The sequence below is a fragment of the Onychomys torridus genome, chromosome 11 (assembly GCF_903995425.1).
Source record: "Onychomys torridus chromosome 11, mOncTor1.1, whole genome shotgun sequence".
Taxonomy (NCBI): Eukaryota; Metazoa; Chordata; class Mammalia; order Rodentia; family Cricetidae; genus Onychomys; species Onychomys torridus.
In genome coordinates, this window is record NC_050453.1 from 65,013,732 (window position 1) to 65,040,989 (window position 27,258).

At 44.3% G+C, this 27,258-nt stretch overlaps 1 protein-coding gene across 42 annotated transcripts in view; it reads left to right on the plus strand.

Annotated features, from left to right (window-relative positions):
• The window catches only part of Clasp1 (cytoplasmic linker associated protein 1), a 226,928-nt gene that overhangs the window by 135,788 nt on the left and 63,882 nt on the right, over positions 1-27,258 (plus strand). For 9 of the 42 annotated variants that reach the window (XM_036202589.1, XM_036202602.1, XM_036202591.1 and 6 more), the window contains 6 exons: positions 8,220-8,327; positions 9,610-9,636; positions 11,730-11,897; positions 18,402-18,509; positions 22,630-22,692; positions 25,790-25,893. In XM_036202589.1, the coding sequence (XP_036058482.1) occupies positions 8,220-8,327; positions 9,610-9,636; positions 11,730-11,897; positions 18,402-18,509; positions 22,630-22,692; positions 25,790-25,893 (578 nt within the window). The remainder of the gene's footprint in view (positions 1-8,219; positions 8,328-9,609; positions 9,637-11,729; positions 11,898-18,401; positions 18,510-22,629; positions 22,693-25,789; positions 25,894-27,258) is intronic. The other 33 variants (XM_036202616.1, XM_036202617.1, XM_036202606.1 and 30 more) reach the window with 6 other exon arrangements.

Here is a 27,258-nt window from a genome sequence, read left to right on the forward strand (position 1 = left end):
CTGTTAGGCAGCGTTGTCCTTTCCCAAGATTTCTGGGTAGAAAACAGGGTAAGGCTCTGACAGTTGTGTTTAGAGAAGTGTTGCCCGTTTGAGACAGTGGCTGGGACCCCCAGCCCTCCACATAATGCCTTCAGCAATCACAAAGAGCCTGTCTAGTTTGTAACTGTGAAATGGCCACCATGCAAAGGAGTCTGGTTGGAGCAGGATAGCTCTCTGTAGTTTTTCAAGTTTATTTGTTATTGTGTATGTATGGTGTGTGTATGAGTGCAGGCATGTATGCTGTGGTAGGAGTGACGGACAGTTTTCAAGGGAGTCAGTTCTGTCCTTTCATTATGTGGAATCCCTGGGAATTGAACTCAGGTATCGCACTTGTATGGTGAGAACTTAACCATTGAGCCCTCTCACCAGCTGCAGCAGTCTTCTTGGGTGTACTCCCGTTTTGTTTGGAGCTGGGGTCTCATGTAGCCCACAGTTATCAGTGCTGGAAATCAAGCCCAGGGTTTTGAGCATGCTGAATCAGCATTTTGCCAACCGAGCTACATCCTCAGCCATGCTATTCCTGAGGCCATAGCCTGGGTTCTTGGGAGTCAGAAAAAAGGATAGAGAAATAGGCTTAAATTTTTTTGAATTACATTTATTTACTGGTGTGTGTGCACGCTCGAGTGTAAGTGTAAGCACAGAAGAGAGAAGACACTTGTGAGACTAGGTTCTCTCCTTCCATTATGTGGCCCAGGGACTGAACTCAGATCGTGAGACTTGGTGACAAGCACTTTTACCTCCCAAGCCATCTCACCAGCCAAAGGAATAGAATTTTTAAGAAGAGCATAGTCCTGAGATCCATATTTCTCAGACATGTCTCATGATAAGAATGACCTGGATGCTTACAAGAAAGACAGACAGACAGATGCTCTGGGTATTTCCCCTGAAGATGCTGATTAAGTCAGAAGGATCTAGAGAACCTGAACTTGAAGAAGCCTTGCTGGTGATTCTCAAGGTTGGACAGATGTGTGAAATGGATGGACACCCAGCTGAGGCTTTCATTTGGGTTAACCAGAGGCTGTGGCCAGGTGTAGTTATGATGCTGCGTAATTCTTTTCTTGTTCACTGATAGTATGAACTTTTGTTTCTGGCCCTCCAAAGAAACGATCCCATGTTGTCTTGTCCTAGATGGAAGGGAAGTGGAAAACGAGGCTAGGCTAGGCTAGGATAGAAGGAATGGAATGGTATGGAATCGAATATAAAGAATGGAATGGAATGGAGTAGAAAGAATGGAATGGAACAGAAGAGAAAGAATGGAACGGAGTAGAATAGAAAGAATGGAATGGGATGGAATGGAATGGAATAGGATAGGATAGGATAGAATAGAATAAATAGAAGGAATTTGAGCTTTTGGTTCCAGAGGGGAGAGTCCCTAATGGTGGGAGAGGCATGGAGCAGGAAGTCAGACATCCATCACAAGGTCACAGTTCCCCAGGAGCGTCCATGATGGAGAGCAGTCATTGTAGCAGGTGGTAGCTGGGAGCTCAGGTTGGGAGCAGGAAGCAGAGAGAACAAGCTAGTGGAGCCAGCACAATAAACTCTCAAAGCCCGCCCCCAATGATGTACTTCCTCCAGCAAGGCTCCACCTAAAGCTTCCGCAAAGCCTCAGACAGTGTCACCAACTGGGAAGCGTGTGTTCAGGTATATGAGCCGATGAGGGTCAATTCTCATTAAAACCACCACAAATGGTTTATACAAAATGAAAAGTATTTTTCCCAGAATGCCCTATGTAACAGAATTTAAATTGGCCTATTGTCCTCCCTCCACTAAGAATTCTTTACTCCCCTTACCGCTTTTTAAAAATCAGTTACACAGTCCCAAGCAAAGTTAAACTGGCCATTCAGTTACTGGGCAAGGTACTAAGTCATTTTGTGGTAGAAGTGATGGAATCATCTGTTTTTAGCAAATGAGAATGAGCAGGGCGGTGGTGGCGCACGCCTTTAATCCCAGCACTCAGGAGGCAGAGGCAGGCAGATCTCTGTGAGTTTGAGGCCAGCCTGGGCTACAGAGTGAGTTCCAGGATAGTCAGGACTACACAGAGAAACCCTGTCTGGGGCGGGAGAAAGAAAAAGAAAAGAAAAGGAAAAACAAGACTGAGACATTAGGGAGTTTTCCAGGAAGAGGACAGTGTTTGCACCAGGGCAATGATGGAGCAGGACCGCCAGATGTCTCTGTGCAGACAAGCTGCCCTATTCTGTTGTTTCAGCTGTGAAACTCAGAGAGCTGGCGATGTTAAAACAAGCTGCCAGTGGTGAGCAAGGCTCTTAGCTGTGCATGATAGGTGTGCTTTTGATCCCGGCACTCGGGAAGCAGAGGCAGGTAGATCTTGGTGTGTTCAAGGCTAGCCTGGCATATACATGCTACCTAGGGCTACATAGTCAGGTCCTGTCTCAGGGTGGGGTAGGGTAGGGCACTAATGCAGCAGTACCATGTGGTGCCCTTCTCAGGGTTTCTCATCTGAGCTGCCGCTGCCACTTCCTCTTCCTCTTCTTCCTCTCCTCTTCCCTCCCTCTTCCTCCTCCTCCCTCTTCCTCCTCCTCCTTATCTTTCACATATTCATATGTGTGGGAGTTTACATGCACATGTATGTGTTGAGGCCCAAAGTTGACATCTAGTGTCTTCCTCATTTACTCTCCAACTTGCTTATTAAGATGGGGTTTCTTGCTGAACCCAGAGATCTCTGATTCTTTCTAGTCTAGCTAGCTAGCTTGCCCTGGGGATCCTGTGTCTACCTGCCAACCTCTGGATTTCCAAGTGTTCACCTTGCCTCCCTGACTCTTATGTGAGTGTTGGGGATCTATATTCTTGTCCTTGTGCTCGGGTAAGCACTTTATAAACTGAGCCATCTGCCCAGGCCTCCTCTGTCTTTTTGAAATTGTGCCTCTTCTCTTCTCTCTCAGCAGTGAAAGGGATGGGTCCTGGAGCCTTATATAGGAGGCTGCCACTTTACAGCTGAGCTAGACACCCAGCTGTGACCCTTTAAATACCCTTTTAATAAATCTGTTAAATATCTTACAATCTCTAATCCCAGAGGGGGGGAAAAATCCAAACTGGGTGTGGTGGTACATGGCCTATATTTAATTCCAGTACTTCAGAGGCTGAGGAAAGAGGATTGCAGCAAGTTCAAGACCAGCCCATGCTACAGACAGAGACCTGTGTCCTCACAACAGCCACTAAAAAGTCAGGTCAGGTGTGGTGGCGTGTGTCTGTGATCTCGACAGGTCAGCGGAAGAGATGATTTCGTAGAGAAGCGACTGTTCTTTCATACTCTGGTCGCCTGTCAGTGTACTTGATGAGGGATTTGAGGATTTGGGGGTAGGAGGTATACTCTCTACCATGGTGCTCATGAAAACTAATGATTATGTATATGCTGAATGAATGCATGCACTTGAATGCTTTAAAAAAATAACCAAAAGTATTATTCCCTAAATAAATTACTTCAAATGAAAAGTTACAATGCCTCAGTGACCTGTGGGAATGGATAACTCATTGTTTCATGGAATAGGTACTAGTGTTATTAAGTTGAAGCCAAAGGTCCCGTTAGGGCATGGAGAGATGGTTCAATGTGGGCAAAGTAGTTACCAGGCAAGTGTGAGGACCAGAGTTCAGATCCTTGGCATGTATGCAAAAGTCAGCTAGACTTAGTGGTCTGCCTGTAATCCCAGTTCTTGGGAAACAGACAGGGAATGCCTAGATCAAGTTGGCTAGCTACACTAGCTGAGTCAGGATGCTCTGGGTTCGGTTGAGAGACCCTGTCTCAATGTATGATAGAGAACAATTGAGAAAGACCCTCTAGTCAACATCGGCCTTCCACGTGCATGTACACACACGTTCACATGCACCTGAAATCCACCCCTACCCCCCCCCCCCCCCCTGAAAATAGTTCTGTTTACAAAAGTAAAAATCATACGCTTGTTTTAAAAGAGTAGTTCTTTTGAGGGTAGGAGTGTTGGTAGCAAACGGACACAGGGGCCAGGTCTTCGGGTCTGGCTGTGTGGCGAGGCAGCTGTGCGTCAGCCGAGGCTGGGTCACTGTGTTCCTGCCAGTGAGATGTGAAATAGTGGGCGTGCTGGAATGGCCCAGTGTAGAGAGAACTGAGGCGGAATTAGAAGGGCCTCTTGTACAACCTAGGAACTTTAAAACAACCCTAGTGTAATGAGGCTGCTGCTTGCGATTTTAGTTGCCTTAGACCAAGGCTTCTGAGATTTCTCCTCACTATCCTTTTTACCCAAGAAATGTCTATACAGCCCCTGGGTATAAAGATATCTACAATAAGTATATAGATCAAACAAGTACTGGAAGTTATAAAGAATTTCATTTTAAAACAATTTTTTGGCATACATACAGTTTTACCATTTATTAAAGACAAAAAGCACATTTGTATACAAATGAGGCAAATGTACTTGTTTACTTTTCTGTGAAGAAGGAAATCTTGCCTGAATAATTGGTAGTGCAGAACTTGGACTGTTGTCAACACTTTTCAGAGCTGATTGTTACATAGATCACCACTTTTGATAGTACGTGATGGCATAAGTATGTTTGGGGCCATTTCAGAAATCATCCCAAAGTCTGTCCTAACTCCTAGTTGGGATTCATGGAGAAGATTTTAGCTAACTCAGGCCAGCAAGTCAAACAGTGATCTTTACAATAAATCAATAAAGTCAGACATTCTCATCAATACACTTCACAGATAGACTAATGATTGTTGCACAAGAGAGGATGGTAAGAAAATTTGAGAAATCTTTACCTTTCTTAGAAGGTCTCTGTAAGAGCAGAGAAATTTGTGTCTGAAAAAGCCAACAACACAAAACCATTACAGCTCATGAATATTACAGGCAGAGCTGAATGAACACTGCCAGAGGCTTCATTATGAGTTTGACTTTGAATTCAATTTTTGGTTTGACTATTCATCAACATTTTTACTGTTCAGTTTTCTCACAATCCCCATGTTTAGTTATGGGTCCACAGTAAGAGGCTTTGGGCTTCATTGATCGTTGAGAACCATACCTGTAAGTTAGATTTAGAAGACAGCTTCAGGCTCCTGTGATTTAGGTGGGGTCTTTTCCAGAATAAAAACATAACTGAAAGAGAATTCTTAGCAGTGTTAGAATGCTATGAAGTTGGAATATTCTTCCTTGATTCCTTGAAAGCGGAAGGCTTACCTCTTCCTCAATTCCTTGCTTCTCCCAGTGTCTGCTCCTTTTATATATATTTGGTGTGTCCCTGGCTCCTCCCTCGAAGTCTACAGTTTCCCCTCATGTTCTCCAGTCATTGAATTACTCTTGGTATCCTCACTTGGACCAGCTTTGGCCCCTTTCACACTGTTCTGTCCCTGTCATTTAATCGTAGTACACAAGGGAAGCATGTTCTCATGGTTTGCTGTGTTTGTGCAGTAGCTGGTGATTCTCTTGAAGACCACACAACATTTTGTGTTTTTCCTTTAAAATGTATTTAGGCACTTATAACTGCCGACTAATTAGAGTAGAAACCAATTCCTCTTCCTATAAAGCAGACAGTATCTGAACACAGGCCGTCAAGGCCCTTCAAACTATGTAGCTACTTCTTGAGAAATTAAGGAAAGTTCAAAAATAACAAGAAGCCTTTTCAGGCTGCTCCCATAGCATAGCAATGGGAGTGCCAGGGCATGCAGAAAACAAGACCTTGAACTCACCAAAGGTGCAAGGCATTGGCCTGAAGCCAACCAGCATCGATAAGGGACCATACATCCCTGAAAAGTAGATTCAGGCAAAACGTCTTCAGATCATCTTGTCTTCAGTGTCTTTCTTGAAGAAACCAGTCTTCTCTAATCCTTTCTGACTGAGCTCTGGACATACAGTAAACTCAAGTTTCCACCCCTGTTGTGGGGTCTGAGACACCCCCCCTGCTGTAGAATTAAGTGGTCTGGGTTTGCAGTTCCCCCCAAGGACACTGGATTTTCACAGAAGAAGCCACCCTTGGATCTGTCCCTTAGGCTTTCCGTGGAGTCTGTCAGCAGGGAGGAGAGAGGGCTGAAGGCACTTGCATGTGAGGCATCAGAGAGAGAGACAAAAGGAACCCTCAAGGACTTTAGAGTCAGCAGTGGAATGTCAAATTCGGAATGTCAAATGCCTGCATAAGGTGTTCAAAAGAAATAGGAAATTTGCATTTGTAAGCGAGTGAAATACACAGAATGTAGTGGCCAAAATGATCCCCCAGTTGAGAACACACTGCCCATGCAGAGTAAGAATGCAGCCATGCAGTCCAGGTGCCCTGAGTACAGGGGCCAGGCTGAAGGTGGCAAAGCTGGCTAAACCCTTGGCTGACCCCGAGGCCTATGGGCATTCATGTCATGACTGCAGTGCAGAGCAGGGTACAGAGGCCTGCTTCAGTGGCCAGCAAAGGGCAGCTTTCCTGGAAAAAGGCAAGAGGGCATTTTGTGCGTGCGTGCGTGCGTGCGTGCGTGTGTGTGTGTGTGTGTGTGTGTGTGTGTCTCGGGGGTGACTGAACCCCCAGGCCTTGCCTGACAGTCTGTCGATGAGGTGTACTGTTAGACCCAGCATTTTAAAATCTCTTGAGTCAGCTCTGCTTCTGTTCACTTTGTGTTACATGAGTTAAGACGGCACTAAAGGCAAAGAAACGAACATGCGCAATTTGAAAAAAGTGGACGGTTGCCTTATTCGATAGACTAGGTAACTCCAGATCTACACACAAATTAAGAAAACGTCTAGCAAAAGTCCTAAACTTAAGGTCAAAATGTTAGGATTAAAAACCAGCTGTGGTGGCATATGACTGTAAATCCCAGGACTCAGGAGGTTGAGGCAGGAGGATTGCTGTGCGTTTGAGGCCAGTCTAGACTACATACATACCAGGTCAGCTTTGAATGCCTAGCAAAGCACTGCCTCAAGAAACTCTGTGTGTGTGTGTGTGTGTGTGTGTGTGTGTGTGTGTGTGTGTGTGTGTGTGTACATATATATGTGAATGACATATGTTAAAAAAATAAATCTAGAAGTGCTTTTTTAAATTAAAGTACCTTTGCCTGAGTATAAAAACTGAAGTAGAACTTTGAGAGAGGCATTGTAAATTAGTAAGAAAAGAGTTGAGGACATTTACTTGAGATTTATTCATATTGAAAAGATAAAACCTCTCCTTGGCCCGTATGAAAAATCCATTCCACAAGTGTACTCACAAATAAGAAATAAGTTGTTGAATAAAGCAATATGTTTTATAATTTTTAAATCCCATCATAATTTTAACTTTAAATATGCAAAAGAGTGGCATATGTTTCTTGATCATGCAAGTATATTTATTCACAAAAAGAACAAAAGAAATCTTGAGTCCTGAGCACTAGTCTTAGGACCGTGCTGGAGAGAGTCCTCCAAGAAGGATTTAATGCTTCAAGCTTCATGGGTACAGGTGTTCATTTAAAAAGTGTTTGTGTGTGTGTGACCTAAGTATTATACTTGTGCTAACTTTAAATAGATTGCTTTTTCATGCTCATTTTGCTCATTGCCTTCTTGGGTTTGCTGGGTGCCTCACCTCTGCCCGGTGTGTGAACTAGACAGACTTCTCCCTTGCTCTGCTCTTCCTTGTCTGTACGCTGCTGTGAGAATTACGATTTGACAGAGACCGTAGTCCTCAGAAGAGTAAATAATGCAGCCTTTTAGTAAATGTCCAGTAGGAAATGTAGCCCAGGCTGGCCTCAAAGTTACTGTGTAGCCAAGAGTGACTTGACCTCCTCCTGCTCCTCCTCCTCCTGACTCTCCTCCTAAGTACTGGAATCACAGGTGTGTGCCACTGTACCCAGCTTACGTGTCTTTTTAAAACCTTACTGAAGTCGCGGGTTCCAGTCTCCCCTTCCCCAGTGCTGCACTTCCTCAGGGCTTGTTTCTGCCATCTTCCTCTGCTCTGCGAGCTTCCTCTGGTGCTGGGATGGTGTCCAGGTAGTCAGCCTATGGAGAGAGGCATGTAGTGCTTCCTTGGATCCAGAGACGCCTTGTGGGGAGTTCCAAACCACACTCACCTCTGCTCCTCCTGCTGTGGTCACACCGGTGTCTAAGCCTCATGGGGGACCTGGCTGACAGAAGCCCCCCGCTCCCTGCGTGGTCAGCCGCGTCAGTGCCCTGTGCTTGTGGTGTGGGTGCTTACATAGGTCGCGCTGGCTGAAGGTGTTATGAAAACATTGTTTCTGCTGTGTCCTCCAGGTCGGATCCGCACAAGACGGCAGAGCTCGGGGAGCACCACCAATGTTGCCTCCACACCCTCAGACAGTCGGGGCCGCAGTCGCGCCAAAGTGGTTTCCCAGTCTCAGCGTAAGCATGTGCTTTATGCTTTGGCTCCCTTAGCTGCTTCCCTAGTAGCACATCCCACAGCTGGACAGACTTCCAGTGGCTCTGAGACACTATCACCAAGCTGCTAGGTAGGCTTACAGAATGGAACGTCCCAAGCTCGCTTTGATGCGACACAATCCCAGCGCTGGGCAGATGGAGATGTCTGCATCCACATCCTCTTCTGGTCTCCACACACACATGCACACACAGGAACGTATCTCTCGCTCTCTCTCACACACACACACACACACACACACACACACACACACACACACACACACACATGTTGATAGCGTTAGACATTACAGTACACTTTCACTCCTTATCCTGAAGTCTCTGAAGTCAAAACTTACGTAATCTATTTTTGTGGTATGATTTTCTGTGGGAACGGGAGTTGAGGGATATCTTAACATTTCTTTTTTGTTAGCTCTTAGTAGTGGCCTCTGCTTGGGTTCCCCACCCCAGCGGGGTTAGTGCTGTGTCTCTCTGGCTTTAGAAATCCAAATGTCACCTGGATTTAGGAGGAGGTGAAAATTGCTTCTCTGGTGGGATTAGGAGATTAGGAGAGGCTTAAATCTTAAAATTCAGGAACATACTGAACCGGACCTTGAGGAGCCTCAAGGTCCACTTTGGCCAGATTGTACTCACAGGAACAGAAGCCACTGACTAGTAGCAAGTGATTGAGCCTGTGCCCCGGCCTACACATACAAAGTCATTATTTTAATAAGGATTTGAGTGAGGTCACTATATTTATACTACAAGAGTGAGCATACAACATTTATAGTGGGCATCCTGGTTTGATATGAAATGGATTTATTAGTTCTAGATTTAGGGCCCTTAAGGAAGTAAATGTTTTAGATATTTGACGATAAGGAAAGTCATAGACAGTCAAGGGGTGAACACAGGGCACAGCAGTGTTCCAACCACTGGCATCTTGTTAAAGATGGAGGTGGGGCACAGGTGACCAAGTTCAGCTTGTTTCCCTCTTGCTAAAGCTGAGGAGGTGTGCTCTGAGAGGCAGAGGGATTGTCTTCTTCACATCTCTTAAGCTTGGCACATTATAGATGGGTGTTTCACAAACAGACCTGGGATAAATGCTAAAACTGTGTGCTGTGCGGAAAACAAAGCACCCTTGGAACAGTAGCGTTTTGCTCCTGTGCTTGGGAATAAGCCATTTATGTTGTGTTGCATGCTGACCTTCTGTATTGTGTTATTGTCTTTTAATCCACTTTTGCCTGTCCTTTGGTCTGCTCTCCTAACGAAGGATCCAGATCTGCTAACCCCGCTGGTGGTAAGCCATTCTCTTCTTGCTTTTCTGTTGCCGTTGCACTCTGCCTCAGCCATGCTCTCTGCACAGTATTAATTCTCTGTTTATGCTTAATCCTTCTGCACTTCCCTGTATTTCCAAATATGAGAGTTTGAAATGCTTTTCTTTTTGCTCTTGACATAATTAATAGTTTATTTTATGTTCAAGTCTGTTCATAATGTGCATCACTGACTTCTTTTTTTTTTTAAAGATTTTTTTTTTATTATTTGTTACCACGTCCACAGTATGCCTATACACCAGAAGAGGGCGCCAGATCTCATTACAGATGGTTGTGAGCCACCATGTGGGTGCTGGGAATTGAACTCAGGACCTCTGGAAGAGCAGCCAGTGCTCTTCACCTCAGAGCCATCTCTCCAGCCCTCATCACAGGACTTTCCTTCCAAATTGTGGATAGTTTTATCATTACTGGGTATTAATTTTCTTGTGTAGTCAACCAAGTGACTCATTTGAATGACGATAGTTTAAATGTGAGAAGTATAATTTTGAGGCAAATTATAAAATACATTTTTAAATCTTTATAAGAAAGAGTAATTTGTGAGTAAGTGTTGTTTCAAAAGAGTTTTGTTTGGTGTTTTGTTTTTTCCTGAAGGTCATTCTACAGCATAATACTTTATATTTTATGTTTTAAAATTTTACTGCCTTCTCTGCTTTAATCTGTTAAGTAAGATGTTGCTGTTTTCTCTGATAGAATTCTGTCCCATGTTTAACTATTAAGAAAGATTAGCAGTCCCATTATTTATTTCTGATTTCTGGTTTTATTGCATATTTTTCAGGTAGTTTCCTTTTTTCTTTTAAGAATTTTTTTTAGATTTGTTTTGAGGCTTAGTACACAGCTCATATTTATAAAATACGAGTGTTAAAATGAAAAAAAAAGTGTTTTGGGATATACACAGTTTGCATGTGAAGTCACACATTATGAAGCGTTAGGCAGTTGAGTATAGTTACCCAGACTGAGTTGGCCACAGCATCAGCAGTGAATACAGGCGGGACAGGCTGTGTATACGACCTGTTGCTAACACATGAGTTGTCCTTGTGAGTGTGGTTGTGTGTATACGCTTCTCATCAAATACCCCGTGCCCACGGAGTTTGGATTGCTGGCTCTGTCCATTTCCCTGAGACTTAGTAGGCTTTGTATAGGGTCTTTCAATGGTTATGGCTTTCCCCTTTTCTCCCTGTAATCTTGTCCTTTGCTTGTCTAGTATTTCAAAGCTATGCTGTTTGCAGTCTGTATTTATTATCTTTGTGGCCAGTGTCTGTGCTTTAGTTTTGTTGCTTGATTGGGAGGAGTGTGTTACTTGATTCTTATAAACAGTGTATAGTCTCGTTTCATTTATTCATCTTACCAGTTCATGGCCTGGGGGTGTAAGTCAGTGGTGAGCCTTGACGAGCACAACAAGGCGCAATCTCCAGATGGGAAAAATCAGTAGACCAAACACTTCCTGTCTTAAGAGATGAGTGGTGTCCAGCCACATCCAGTTCAGCACTGGTAGCTTTAAGCTTACTTGTATCAGCTTACCCTATGGGGTTTCCAGACCATTTCTAGTTATTTCAACTCCATGTCTGTCCTCCATTTGTTAGATTAATGGTGTTTTCTCAAACCCATTTTCCCTGAGTTCATGTCTAAGAAGTTTTGTTGTATTCATATTTCTAGTTCTCCAGTGATTGTACTTAATTTTTAGGCAATCAGCGCTTCAGGGTTGTGAGTGTGGTTAGTGGGAGAGTGTGTGCAGGTGTCTCTGGCCTGTACAGAGCTGCGCTCTGGTGCTGGTGTCTCTGGCCTGTACAGAGCTGCGCTCTGGTGCAGGGGGTTTCTGTCACTGTCAGCTTTTCCGTCAGAAACTGCGTCTCCACTTTCAGAGTTCTTCATGTGTCGTATGAGCAGGGATGTTAGTTAATGATAGTAATCCTGTGTCCTCCATTTAAAAGATCAGTGTTACCATCTAAAATCCTGTTTTATATCAAACTTAATGTTTCATCAAATTCATGTGTTTCTTTAATTACTGCGAATTGTCATCTGATCTCTATTCACCTTTTATGTCATTTTGTTTCATTTTTAGCTGGCAGCCGGTCGAGTTCCCCTGGGAAGCTGTTGGGGAGTGGCTATGGTGGACTTGCTGGGGGTTCCTCAAGAGGCCCACCTGTCACACTGTCTTCAGAAAAACGGAGCAAAATCCCCAGGAGTCAGGGATGTAGCCGAGAAACAAGTCCTAACCGGATAGGACTAGGTAAGGATTCTCCAAGACTTGAAACCTCACTCCTAGTGTGGCTGTTATCTTGGTTATGAGCTCATTACTGTCTGATACAGAAAACGGAGCTCTGCCTTTGAGCTGAGGGAGCTACATCAGCTGTACTTAGAAACAGGCATTTGCTTTGTGTGCTACACTATACAGATTGCACTGGGATTTCATCAGACCCCACAAATGTGTGGGGTTTCTGCTTCCATCTGATGGGGTGGGAATTCGTCATTTGCCAAGCGCTGGAGTAGGAAGTAAGAGTGCCTTTCCTAGGTAGAAGCCCTGTTGCTCTTCATTTTTCTTTCAGTGATTCGTTCTAGTCACTAAGAAATATTAATTTTCAAAAGCATTTCAAAGCCCCTATTTTTATTTTGATCTCTAACCTAATTGTTAAAACTTACAGTAAAAGAACATGTCTACTTTTGACATAACTTGTTGAAACATGAAAGCTAGAGATGATATACTCACTTGAGTGTTGTCTAGTTTCTACAACACAGACGATTCTCAGTACCTTACAGACCTGATACTCTAACTCATATGTTCCCTTTTAATGTGAAACTCTTTCAAGATATAATACCAAACGATTAGTAATTGCCACACCCACTTTTATTACCTATCTATCTGCTTCACTGGGTACAAATTTATTACTGTGAAATGGGAGTACTGTTTCTTTAACTTTTCCTGTTAGCTTAGTGTTCCTATCAATCGATTCTTCTCAACCTTTTTTTTTTACTTGAATGTTTACTGTGTACTCTTTTTTTAGACCCAAGAATTAGAAGATAAATTAAATAAATTTAGCTTCTCATTTCCAGACCCTTCTAATCTATTGGGAAGGGGTGGGGACAGGTAAAATGTCATGGTGTGCTGTGGCAGGTGCCCAGGACCCATTAGAAAGGGGACTCCTAGCTTGGTCCACTTGACCCTCTAGATTTTCTGGTAACAGGTGTCCTGGAATAGGTCCTGCTTTGAAGTACAAGGAAAAGCTACTCTTGGGAAAAGAGAAGCAGGTCCAGAAGCGGCTGGGCAAGGACTGTCAGCCGTGTGGGATGGCTGGCAGTCAAGGGCAGTGACTGGTAGGGCTCAGCCAGGGGCAGGTGATAAGGAGTGGGGAAGATTTGATTTGAACTCAAATTGCCAAGATGAATGTCTGAATTGTCTCATCTGCATTTGGCTCAGGTTTGGTTTGGAAGACATTTTATTTTAAATCTAGGTATGACTCTTCAGCTGTCTTTTCCGTTGTTGATTTCTGAAGCTTCTGTAAGTTGTATGGTGCTATCTAAAAATGTCTCTTCTGTTTAGGACATTGAGAGTTTATCAGGAGCACTACTTATTTTGATACTTTTCTGGCTGTGACGAAGCCCCTGACAATGGCACTTACGTGGTGAGATTATTTTGGATCACAGTTCCAGGGGACAGCCCATCTTGTTGGAAGGCTTGTGGCAGGTGTTTGTGGCAGCAGGTCACGTGGCACCCACAGTCAGGAGTCTGGGACGTGGATGCTGATGCTCACTCAGCTCACTCTTTTATCTAGTCCAGGACCCCAGCCCAGGAGATGGGTCCTCCCAGCTCAGTTTACCCTGTCTAGAAACGCCCTTCCAAATATGCCCAAAGGCGTATCTTCTTGGTGACGTGTCCTATCCAGTTGACAATCAGCCAACAACCTTTTACATACTTCTTGAAATTAGGGAATAACATGATTTCAGTAATCTCGTGAAACTCTAGGACATGCTGCTCCACAGTCTTTACCCCAGTGGTCCAGGTGTATAGTAGAAAAGGAACATGTTCTGAGCTCTGAAGGCCAGTATCATGAAACAGCAGTAAAGGAGTTTGTTTCCTTCCAAAGAGCTCATATTTGAAGGTGAGATTTTTACTTGTCTTTTTTTTTTTTTTTTTGAGACAGGGTCTCATGTAGCCCAGGCTAGCCTAAAACTCAGAGACCTGCCTACCTCTGTCTGTCTCCCAGGTGCTGGGATTGTATTACCATGTCTGTCTAAAGTATTACTTTGAAGGGCATTATTTCCTTGGTGCTTATGAAGTAGATGAGTTGTACTGGAATTTTAAGATCATATATGAAGTTCTGATTGAAGGTGTTTTATTTCTGCACATTACGAGAACACATGTATAAAGATACATATGAACAAAATGTACCTGTACACATATCATTTATAAGGTGGTAGGTGCTAGTGTTTTTCAGTAATAGATTGTTTACTGTGATCATTGAGTTTATACTAGATATGTATTTGTGTGTCTGATCATTTGGTTTACTACTTAGCAGGTTTAAATACAAATATTCAAAAGAGGGGTAACATGTTTTAAAAATGTCTCCTAAAATCACCAAACCACTTAACTCAATTAAAACGTAAGCAGTTTGGGGGCTGGAGAGATAAGATAAGCTCAGTGGTTAAGAGCACTAGCTGTTCTTCCAGACATCCTGAGTTCAATTCCCAGCAACCACATGGTGGCTCACAACCATCCGTAATGAGATCTGGTGTCCTCTTCTGGCCTGCATGCATACATGCAGACAGAACACTATATACATAATAAATAAAAAACTTAAGCAGTTTTTAATGGCTGCTAAACTTGGCCTAGAATTTATATTAAAAGCTAATAATAAGGCCAGGGAGATGGTTCTGTGGGTAAAGCTGCTAGCCTCCCAAACCCAGTGACACAAGTTTGGTCACTGGAACTCACATTAAAGGCCAGATGCCAGATGTGGAGGTTCACCTTTGTGGTCCTAGCGCACCTGCTCCAAGGTGGGAGGAAGAAAGGAGCACTTGTGAGCTCCCAGGTGCGGGACTCGGGCAGAAACGAGAAAAACCCTGTCTCAGCAAGGTGGGACTGACCTCTGCACATGTGCCATCCATCCCCATCTTTTACACACACACACACACACATACACACACACACACACACATACACACACACACACACACACATACACACACACACACACACACATACACACACACATACACACACACACACACACATACACACACACATACACACACACACACACACACACACACATACACAGAGAGAGAGAAACTAAAGACAGAAAACCAATTCTAGTGAGATCTACAAATTATCTTCTTTTGTTTTAAATACATTTAACCAAATTTCCATTTCTTGTTATAGAAATAACACCAGGGCTCCTGTTATGGAACTGTTCTTTTTATCTTTGAGACAGGTTCCACTCTGTACCTCAGGTTGGCTAGAACCATAGCTGTAGTTCAAGGTGGCCTAGTTGCCAGGAGTCTTTCCTCAGCCTCCCAGAGCTGGGTTACAGACACCGCCTGTCACACTCAGCTGCCATTTAAGACTTACTGAGAAAAAAAGCATGGAACTGGACAGTCAAGAAACAAAGCCCCCCTTGGTCTTGCACACAGTGCCCCCCATCTCTCTCCCTCTCCAGAGACTGACTGACTGACTGACTCTCTCTCTCTCTCTCTCTCTCTCTCTCTCACATTCACTCTCCCTCCTCCTCCCCCTTCCCTCCCCAAACAGTTAGGAAAGCACATTCATAAGTTGTCCCACTTTGGTGTTTCAAAGACTTTGTGGACGTGAAGCCATGGAAATAGCCAGCATCACTAGTGACTGTTAGCGGTTGCCTCCAGGTTGCTTCTAGTGTGCATCTATTCAAAAGACTAGAGAAACCGTTTATCATTTTTGCAACCTACATTGTGTGGTATAATTTTAAATGTCTTATGACTTTCCAGTTAAAAGATTTTTGGAAGATTGAAGCTAACTGAATGATTTCTTTTAATTATGACACTAGATTTGCTGAGACATGAAAGTGTCTAGAGGCATTTTGTTCCTTTAGCTTCTGGTAGTTTTCAGTAATTCTCCTGTACCTTTGCTTTGCCATGCACTCTGGTTGGGTCATTCCTTAAAAGGCAAAAGTAGGCTTGGAGACATAGCGTAATAGTTAAGAGCGTACACTCTTGCAGAGGATTGGAGTTCAGTGGCCAGGGCCCAGCTCTAACTCCGGCCTGGGTGGATCTGATGCCCCTTCTGGCTTCTACAGGTATTGCACTCACGTGGAATGCTCTACTGTAGACATAAACAAATATACATAAGTAAAAATAAAAATAAATCATTTTCAAGACAAAAGTAAAGATTACTCTTAAACACTGTGATGTAGGGTAGAGTCTATCAGAAATACAAACCAAACAAGTGGTTTTTCAATACCTGCCAGCATTGCATGTGGGATAAAAGTCAAGAGTTTTCTGGAGTGACTGCTGTTAGGAAGACCAAGTATATTTTGCCTGTTCCTCTTATACCTCCCCCATGCCATTGCCTCATCTAGGATGTTTGTTTGGCCGCTTACTAACAGGACAAGCTGATTTTCTATTCTAGGTAGGTAGGTAGATAAGTAAGTAGGTAAGTAAGTAGGTGGGTGGATGGGTGGATGAACAGATGGATGGATGGAGATTATATGAATGAATTTTGACCACTTAGTCTATAAAATTAGTTTTCTGTGCTTATTCTAGATCTTTCTGTAGATTAGTCTTGGAACTAATGTTGGAAGTGTATGTTTTTTCTCTTGTGGGTTAAATTACCCAACATTTGAAATACCACTCTTACCACAAAATGTACTTTAATGAGATTTGGGGCAATTATGGACAAATTTCTGACAAAATAGTAGACAGAATTCTTTTTCTGTATGCCATATCATACAGGAGCCCATGAGCATGGATGGTTGGTCACGCAGTTTATGTGGGCATTATTCCATACCACAGCAGTTGGCTCTTTCCGTGGTCTTTATTGTCTTCATAAAGCAGGCCTACTCCAGAGAGAGCATGGAGTCCATTTCTTTCGCATCTCTATGAACTGGAAAAGACTGAGCATACACTTATATGAAGAGCCACGAGGACTTCTTAAACTGCCTGTTCTGGAACAGACAGTAGAAAGGGTTAGGATTTCCGTGGATGATGTGTGGCACTCTGAAGTGTGTATGTGCACTATCCGCAGTACCCTTCTCATATAAGTGAGGCGATTCTCTCCTTCCTTGTTTTCCTGTGGGGCAGGCGAGAACCAAGAAGACCAAGTAGCTGGACCAGCGAGGCAGCCAGGAGCTCTGTGGTCCCTTTGTGGCTCTGGCACAGTAGTCTCTAAAGATAAGCAGCCCTGCTGTGTACATTTGAGGAAGCTCCTGATATGACCTCTTCAGAATGTTAGCAGGAGTCGCCATTAATCAGCCACCAGTACTGCGAGTTCAAACCTCAGTGTTCCTGCGGCATTCTGTCCAAATGAAGAAGCTTCTAGTGAGGCCTTTGGGGTCGATCATTTGGATTATATCCTTGCCTCACCTTCCCTTCCGGTAGATTTACAAGTGTCTGGACATCACTTCCAAGCTCTTGGGGTCAGGTTCCACCCCAGCACAGAGCTATTGGGCACACACTAAGTGGCTTCATTTCTCCCTTGCACATTCTTCTTAATGGATAGTTTCATGATTCTGGCTAGTGAGGTGTTCTTGTTACAGTTTAGTTGTAAGTCTTTGCTCTGAAATAGCAGGCTCTGTTCATTGTGACATAGAAGATATGCTTGTTATTCTATCAGAGAATCAAGCTCACTGGTTTCTAAAGTCTCAAGAATCATTCCTAGCTAATCTAGAAGCTCTAGACTTCTGAAGATGAGATGTCTCCCCAGCTGTGATGGTAGGCATTCCTCTGCACTTACCCTGTACTCAGTGTTTCTGAAGAGTGTTTGCCAGTACTTTATTTCTGTTTGCTCAAATCGAGAAGCACAGGTATCACACAGCTTCACAGCCAAGGTATTATTAGACCTTAGACTATTTCACGACTTTGTCTAACAGTCTAATGTTTCAATAATAACCTGTCCAGAGACATCTGTAAAGTACTATTCCAAGGCCAGTAGAGGAATCTTCTTGCTCCAGTACTGAGATTGTCCATTGTCTTGCTGCAGAGATCAGAAGGTAATAAGCAGCCAATCCTGATTTCACATCTGTTGGTTTAGATGGTTGGCCTTATGTGCATGACATCTCCATCTTGCCAGGATGTCAAGAGCCTTCTTCTTTTCCTTAGGGAAGTTTGTAGACTTCAAGCCCGGAGCCTTTATTCCTATTATGCATCCATATTAAATGGTCTTTTGGAGAACCAAGTGCCATGAAAACAGCTTTTGTCTCCAGAGCTCTTGTCGAGATGTCTGCTAAAGCCATAGATGTTCATTGTTTCTGATAGCTTAAATCTTATTATATTTGATGCCAGGCTGCCCTTTGGGAAGGTTTCATTTCTCACATTTAAGTGTAATTTCACTTCCTTGTTTAAATCCACAGCCTTCTGAGGGACAGAGCACAGTTGAATTTGTCCAGACTGTCCTGTCAATAAGACCTCTTCATGGGCCAATGGCCCATACCTCCCAGCATAGACAATGTCGTAATTACATTTAAGCAAATGTGACTGATGCTTGTGAGTTTTTCTGTCTTCATTAAATTTGTTCACCTTCTCTGAAACCCCTCATGCTGCACGCTAGCACGGAGCAGCCGTATCCCCCGACCCAGCATGAGTCAGGGGTGCAGCCGCGATACCAGCCGTGAGAGCAGCCGCGATACCAGCCCTGCTCGGGGCTTCGCTCCGCTCGGTGAGTACCCATAGGCGCTGTGCAGGGGCTCCCGGTGCTTCTGCAGACACTGCTGGGCGGAATGGCCGCTTCCCTCTGCTGCCCCGTGATCCTGTCTTCTCCCTCCCTCTTCCTCAGTCACCCTTGTGGTCCCCTCTGCATGCATAAACTTCAGCAACTACCAGTTTTCACACATTAGAGGAAAAAACACACCATTTCAACCTGCCATGGCCATTTGTGGCCTCCTGTCACTGGGCAAGCCCATTCATGTGGCAGTGTCTAACATAAGGCAAAACTTAGCTGAAGTGAATGGCTTCACGTGAATTCACATTTAGTCATCAAATTTCGGGTTTTCCTTGATTTTTCCTAAAGAGGATGGAACCAGGGCCTCAGGCTTCCAGGGTGCTAGGCTCTGAGCCACGCCCTCAAACCCAATATATATTATTCAAAGGAAGGACAAAAGTGTAATCATGTTTTGGGAGTTAAATGGGTTTTGGTTTTAGTGGCCCTGCCTTCCTCTAAAGTGGGCATGGTACGTCTGTTTAGTACAGACTGTCAGTTCCCAAAGGTGGCCATCCACACACTGATGAAAGGCTGCTTCTCCGTCGACGGTTATTTTTCACTCTTAACATAAGAACGGAAATAATTTTGTATTAGACCCAGACCTGGAATGATCCCAGTTCCCAGTGAAGCAGGGCCTTCAGCAGGCTGTGCTTTGTGTCTTTTGACGGTGTGATTAGTCAGCTGATCTTTCCGCTCTGTAAATGTCACTCTGAGAGAGACATTAGTAGATCAAGGCTCGCTCGCTCACTCGCTCTCTCCTGCTGATGCCCGACACCTCTTCTGATGCCTTGTTTTTTCTCCAGTGTCAGTGACTGAAGTGTAGCCTCTGACGGCGGGCACCAAAGGCCTTCTGGACAGTGGTCTTACTCTAGTGGCTCCTCCCCTAGGTGGCCAGCCTTCCTTCTGTCCCTCTGTCAGGCAGCTTTGCAGGTCAGGTGTGCAGCAGTGGTCCTTCCTACCCGTGTGTAACCCCTGGCTGAACTGGTGATTTTTCCTTTTCAGTTCAGACTGTGCACCTGGGCGCCTTGCCATACCCTCTGACCTTCCTAACAACCTGTTCCATGAGTAAGCAGTTCAGTCTGTGGATGGTTTTGGGTATGAGAAGCAGGTCAGCGTTTTTTCTTATGGCTGACATTTTATACTGTCTGTGGACCCAGACTTGAAGTCTGACACGCAGTTGTGGATCAGACAAGGAGGGCTGAATTCTTGGTATCTAGATTGAACCCTGAGCAATTGACTGATTACATCAGTTTTTGCTCCTTGGGTAAACAGATCTGCTTAACCATTGGTGACATCTCAAAATATTGTAGTGTGTGGTTGCTGCACCAAGGCAGAAGCTGTGGCTCCTAATGAACTCTGGCTTCATCAGGCGCTGTCTTCTGTTGTGGTCGAGGCAGTAGGAAATGCCTATAGCTGAATTTTTAGACCTTACCTCCTTGGGTTAAATCTGGCCCCCAAACTTGTGTCCAGAGGGATAACCTAGGGCACCATTCGAAGCATCAGCTGGCACACTGAGTGACAAGCACCCTTATATCATCAGCCTCCAAGCCTGATCTTACAGTCAGACACTGAAACTGAGGAGCCAGGTGTGATTTTGGCTCCCAGCCTGCCTTGTTCAAAAGCAGTTCTGCAGAGTGTCTCTCCCATTGCTTAACCGTGAGGTAAAAGCTTTGCAGTGAGGCCCTTACTGGGTTAGACACAGAAAAAGGCTCAAGAGATTTTACTGAAGTGTTGGTTTCCAGGCTTGGAGTTAGGACCAGAGGATTCAGAGAGGCACCCCAGAAAGTGGCTGTCCTGTGGGAGCTTGCTACATATCCCTGAATGCCTCCTTTTTCTTGTTTCCTTGATCACTTCCCACCAGTTACTCTCTGAGTAAACTTACATGACCAGACTGTATTAGGAGAAGGAAGGAAGGAAGGAAGGAAGGAAGGAAGGAAGGAAGGAAGGAAGGAAGGAAGGAAGGAAGGAAGGAAGGAGGGAAAGGAGGGAAAGGAGGGAGGGAGGGAGGGAACTGCCTCAATGAATGCAGAACGCTCTCTGCGTCCACAGAGGGTTGGTTCCAGGACTGCCTGCAGATGCTCAAGACCATTCTAGAAAATGCTGGAGTACTGAACACAGCCTATGCTTCCCACACCTCCCTGCCCATACATTCAAATCATTGCTGGATTATTTATAGTAGGAAACACAATGTAAGTGCTACATAAATGGTTGTGGTGCTGTGTTCTTTAGGGACTAATGACAAAGTCTATTCAGAATCTACAGGCGTGGAAGCTGTGGACAGTTACCAGTTGCACCTGCTGTTTTTAAGTTTGTGACACTGTTGAAGCCTCTCAATAGTCCTAATGCGAAGCGAAATTGCAGACTTGAACTCTGCTGCCTATCAGGTCATACTTCGTTTGACACTAGGGAGTCCTCCATGGATTCCATTGCTGGGTGTTCACTTGGGAATTCAACAGAGGAGTCATTACAAAGCAGACGTTCTGTAGAGTACTATGTTCAAACCAAAGAAATACATTTTAAGAAACCTACAGATGGATCAAGTGTTGCTTAAATCCCTTTTCAATGTAAGCTTCAAGCTAGAGTGCTCATGTGATAGATAAGAACCATGCAGTCCACTCTGGTCTAAGGGAACCATAACCAGCTTCCTTGTCTAAAAAAGTGGTAAGTCTTGTTCTAGACCCTCACCTCAATGTTTTGTGTGTGAATCTTCTGAAAAGAGGATTTCCCCTTTTTTTATTTCAAGCTACTAAAATTTTTATTGCTTGACCAGGTAATGTTCTCTTCTTAATATCACATCTACCTCAGGGTATATATTTTATAAAGTGGCATGAGCTTAGAAATAAAATTACATTGAAGGTTGGAGGTTTTGACGCTTTGTGAATAAATGTGTGAGTTTTAACGTGTGCAGAATAATGGGGGGGGGGCGGGTAAAGGGTTTCACCTCTGTGGTTTTGTTAACCGTGAGCATTCTATGTATAACACCATGACTTTTCCAGAGCAATGAAAGGCAACAGGTATCTTCTATCGTTTTCACTAGATGAGTAGCTGGATGTTATATGGACCTGTGACATCAGCATTTCAGACCAACTTCTTATTCCATATTTATTTCTCAAAGTTACTCTCTTCACAAGGATGGAATTTAACATCTATTTCATCAGGTTGATACATTTGTAAACATACTACAAATACTCATAAAATATCCTAAATGTGAGTTCCCTCTGACCTCCACTGCTCTCCCGAATGCTAATGGTTACCGGCACTGCTGTGTGCTAGCAGTGGGGTGTGTTCCCCTCAACACTCTCCATCCTACCAGAGGTAGGTGCTGTGACTGACGCCACTTTAGAGATGAAGAAACCAAGAGAAACAGAGGGTTAGCGTTATTACCAAGGGCCACAGCCAGCTGTGGGCAAACCAGGCCTGCCATGTGTGTTTCTGAACCAGTGCTCACACGGTCTCCTGCACTGTGTCTCCAGGGAAGGCGTCTACACTCACTGCCCATGGATGCTGAAATGTCCCAACAAGTGCATTGATAACTCGGGTAGCTGTGCGGTAGACAGCTGGCCCTTCCACTGGGCAGAATGCAGTTATTGAGCCCCCTTGTGATCCGTGAATTTCTGTTGAGATAACATTATGAACCTCTCTGCTTTTGTTTTTGGTGCATGGTGTGGCATATGCATCACATACCAGTGACCCATCTCGTGAGCTGAGTTAATGATCCATCCTCTGCTGTCCGCCCTGGGTTCAGACAGTGCTCTGACTCCTGGTGTTCTTCATGTGGCTTATTCCATAATGGCTGATGGAAGCTTCGTGGTGTGATTAAACCTGGAGTCTGAGTCCGTCAGTGCGTCCTTATATGAGGCACTGTAGTACGAGCCTCTGTCATGCCTGTGTGTGTAAGAGCTGTGTGAGGCCCGTGGCCACCATGCAGTGTGCGGGCCCGTCCTGCTGTCCATTCATACCCAGCACCATTTCCTCATGAGAATTGCCGCGGCCTTGGTGGTAGCAGCCGCACCCCGCATTTCCTCTGGTACTTGTGTGTTGTTAACCCTGTGGGTGTTGCCGTTCCTTTTACCTGCAGCTTCTCGACGTCATTCCAGGTCCACTAGTGCCCTCTCCACTGCTGAATCTGTTGGGCAGTCAGGTGAACAAGTGCTAACTGCATGACTCTTGGCTTCTCATCCGTCCCCACCCCACGTCAGCCCCTGTTGTCATCCCGTCAGCTAGCGCTCGCTCGGCATGTGTGCACCTCATGTCCACCCCTCCTGTGTTTTCTTTTTTTCCGTTGTTGAATGTTTATGGTTCTGTTCATAGGCTTGATGCTTGGTTGCCTGTTTGGCATTGTTTCTCTAGCGTTCATATTTACATCGAAACAAAACTCAGGGAACTACTTCCCTCTTCCTCACACCCCTTCCCAGGAAAGGTGTCACTAGGTCTCCTGTGGGGAAAGGGGTGACGTCATCCAGCAGTCTTACTGCAGTGTCCTGTCAGATGCTAAGCTAGTGTGTTAGTATCAGACACCAGGTCCACACACCTCAGAGGACAGCACACACAGTTCCACGCACAGGAAGATGCACATATAAGCTTTACAGAAAAAGCAGGGTCAGGATCCAGGCCATGAGGAAGCAAGAGGTTAGTCTCACTGCCTGTCAACTCCAAACCTGCCTGAGCTTCACTCACCCAAAACCCACTGGCCACAGGAGTATAGAGCGAATGTCTAAAGATGCATCCGTGTGCCACCTTAGCTGGTGTCATGCTCAGACACAAATAACCCCTAATGGCTAGTTTCTCAGTGGAGTCAGCATGCTCTACTAATTCACAGACCGCTAATGGTGCCAATGCTTACCCGTTTATCAAGTTACTGCCCTTGCATTCTTCGAAAGGAAGCCAGCTACATGTTCTCACCATGTACGCTCTGATGGAATGTGTTCCTAAGGATTAGGGGCCAGGCCGAGGGCACAGTCCTCTGTATCCATCCCTTGGAAAACAGCTTTATCATAATGTTGGAACAGTGGGTATGGACGACAGGGGTTGGCCTGGTGAAAACAAAAAGTCTGTCATTCTGCTTAGATCTACACAAGCATGTCCCCTTCAGATCCACAGGTCACAGTGTCTACTTTATCAGATGACCAACAGTTGCTGTGTGTGGCAAAGCTATATGCATCTGGGAAGCACTGAATCCTTGCTTTATTCTTAAAACATTTTAATTTTCTGTCAGAAAAGATCCAGTATTATCCCTGGAATAAGAATTGCTGGCATGAAATCTACTTGTGTTTTTTGTTTTGTTTTTTTAATTTCTGTTTGTTTTTAAGACTTTATGTTTATGCTGGGTAACTTTTAAATGGCTTTTAACTGAATTACTCATTTCCTTACTCATAAATCCCCTGCTATCTACCCTTTTTTAATGGAGAAAAAAAAAAGACTTGAACCAAAATTACTTATAAAACAGCATGCATATCACTCTTAATTCCATCCCTGCTTCACATTCTAACAAATAAGCGTACATGTGTAGGTCTGAGTTGACTGTCTGTGGTCTTTGTAGTTCATAAGCAACAGTAACTCACCACCCAAACCTAATGGAATAAGATGACATTTGTAATCATCAGCAAGTGCATTAAAAAAGGGGATAGTATAACATACAATTTTTGTTTCTTTATTAAAAAATTTGTGACTGTGTATGAGTCTTTTGACTAGCGGTGTGTAAATTATTTTTCCCTGCCTGTGGTGGTAGAAGGTGATATTTTTAAAAAGCTAAATAATGCTACATTTTCAAAGTTCACTAATTTTGTAGATGGTGTCTTATTCCCTGTCCAAATGCTTAAATATATCATTTCATAAGAAATTCCTAGGGCCCAGCCAGATGGGTCAGCAGGTAAAGGCACGCCACCAAACCTGACAACCTGAATTGGATATCTGGGACCCACAATGGAAAAAGAGAACTGACCCCGTGCAAGTTGTCCTCTGAGTTCCACATGAGTACCATAGCTCCTCCCAGATAATAATAAATAAGTTAAAGTGTAACTTCAAAAAAAGATCAGTTCCTGTAAAAGTAAACACTCTATCTTATTCCAAATGCTATATTGCTAAAGTGTGACTAAGGTAGAGGTTTATTTTTCCTTGTCCAAATAGTGTTCGTTAATGCAGGAGAAATGTTTATCGTCACATTTTTTTCTTCTAAAGGTTCCTGTATGTTAGGATTTTAATGGGAAACTTTCATCAGTAGATGATGAGCCCTCCCTGGAATGTCTAGTGTCCAGGAACTTTCTCCTGCTGTGGTTTTACTCTCCAGCACTTTCTAAGCTGGTTAGCTGACTCAGTGGGACTGTAAGAAGTCAGTCTTCATTCACCTGATGAAGAACACCCTAGGAAGCTGGAGAGGTGCTCAGTGAGTAAGAGCGCTCACTTCTTCTCCAGAGAGCCCAGGTTGAGTTGCCAGTGCCCGTGTTAAGCAGCTCACAAGTGCCTTTAATTCCAGCTCAGGGCATCTGGCGCCCTCTTCTGGCCTCTTAGCACACGTGTGGCACACACTCTCATACATACACACAAATAAATTAAAATAACTTTAAAAAAGAACTGTAGAATAATTGCTGAAATTGCTAACATTTATCTTAAGTTTTTGGATTCCTTCTGTCTTACCTGTATAAAGTTTATCATTCAAAAATCCTTAAAGGAACTCAAGTAAAATTTAAATGGAAGATGTCTGAATGATTAATGTTCTGAAAAAAAGGCACTAGATTTTTATGGAGATTATTAGATGATTTTAGTAAGTTGATCTTTAAATAATAACACTAAAGAAAATTTGTACCAAGATCAATTTAATAATTTATTTTAAATTTTAACTTTTTCCATCACTTTGCCTTGGGTTTCCCCAAACCATGAGGCTTGCTTAAGTTAGGCAAACATCCAGGGCACTTACCTCTAGAAAGAAAGCTAAATGGAGTAAAAGATTCAACCCAGAGCCCTGCTCCCTTCCATAAGTTCTCCTGTCTTCTGTCCCAAGCCTTTTCAGGCTTCCCTTAAAAACAAACAAAAGAATGAACAGGGAAAAGCACTCGCTGTGACTCATTAGTGTTGAATGTGAATACCTCAGCTCTACCACTGGCAGGCACGTCCAGTGCCGTTCACAGCAGCTAGAGAGTTTTCATGTCTTTCTGTCTGTAGTGGGAGGAAGCAGGAACCCTGGCAGAGAACTGAGAAGATGTAAGTCGACTGACATGGGTTCTGCTTTTGTTTTTTAATAGATCGGTTTGGGCTGGGCCAGTCAGGAAGAATCCCTGGTTCCGTGAATGCCATGCGAGTGTTGAGCACCAGCACAGACCTGGAAGCCGCAGTGGCCGACGCGCTGGTAAGAGGCCCAGGGAGGATGGGCTCACTGGTGATCAGACATACTCTTCTATCCTAACGTTGCCTCAGATCAGTGACTTGAGTCATCTTTTACAGAAGTGCGTGGGTAGGGTTGGGGTGATGGCTCCACCATGAAAACACATGGGTACCAGGTTTCAGGGGTGGCCTGCCTGTGATCCCAGCATTCCAGAGGCAGAGTGGAATCTTCTGAGCAAGCTTGCCGGCTAGGTTACATATTGGCAGCCTGTGGGTTTTAGTGAGAGACCATGCCTCAACTGAGTTAGATAGTAAGCAAGGAAGACCCTCACCATCCTTAATGCGCGCGCACGCGCGCGCGCACACACACACACACACACACACACACACACACACACACACACACACATACACTGACATGCCCACACACCACACATATACACAGGAGAAAGAGAAAAAAGTTATGTAAAGCTTATTATTTTCCTTCTCTCACTTTTACCTCTTTACGACACATGGTGAAGTCAGCCTCCCAGGGAGCAGCAGCATCGAGAACCTGACCTGTACTTGCTCCTTGGCACTCAGGAGACTGATGACATTGGGCTTCCCACATGTCATCGAGCCACCTCTTGTTTTCTGTATGCCATAGCTTCTTTTCCCGCCGTATCTCCTGTGTTCATCCTCCTGCCTCCGGTACCTTATGAGCCTTCCCAGCACAGCCTGCACACATGACTGTAACAGCAGACCATAGAGTCTGAGACCCGACAGTTGTATTTACTCTGTTACGTGATTCTGACCTAGGGGATTGCCCCACCCCTAAAAATGGATCAGCTCTCTGTATTTGAGAAGAATGACCTGGGTTGGGGAGGCGGCTCAGTCACTAAAGAACTTGTTGTGCGAGCACCAGGACCTGAGCATCGTCCCCGGAACCCATCCCTGACGCTGTGTGTGGTGGTATGCCCTTGTCATCACTGCATCAGAGATGGAGACGGGCTCATGTCTTGGGCTTGCTGGCCAGCCAGCCGGGCTGAGTCCATGAGCTCAGGGATAAGTGAGATCCTGTCTCAAAAACAAGGTGAACACCATCTTGAAGAATGGTACCTCAGGTTGACCCCACACACACACACATGCACACACATGCAAATTTTCCTAAATATTAAGGTTTGGTCTCTAAATATCCAAAGCATTAGTGGAGGGAATTTTCGCATATTACATTATTATACTTGAAAAAAAAATTCAAGTGCTCATGTGTGCTTCAGTCTGTGGGACAGCAAACATTCTGTAGGGTCAGCCTGTGGTGAGCTTGCCTGACAGTTGGTAGGAACACCCTCCCACACCCACTTCAAGCGTTCAGCATTTTGAAATAGGTGCTCTTCAGAACGGTCTCATGGTT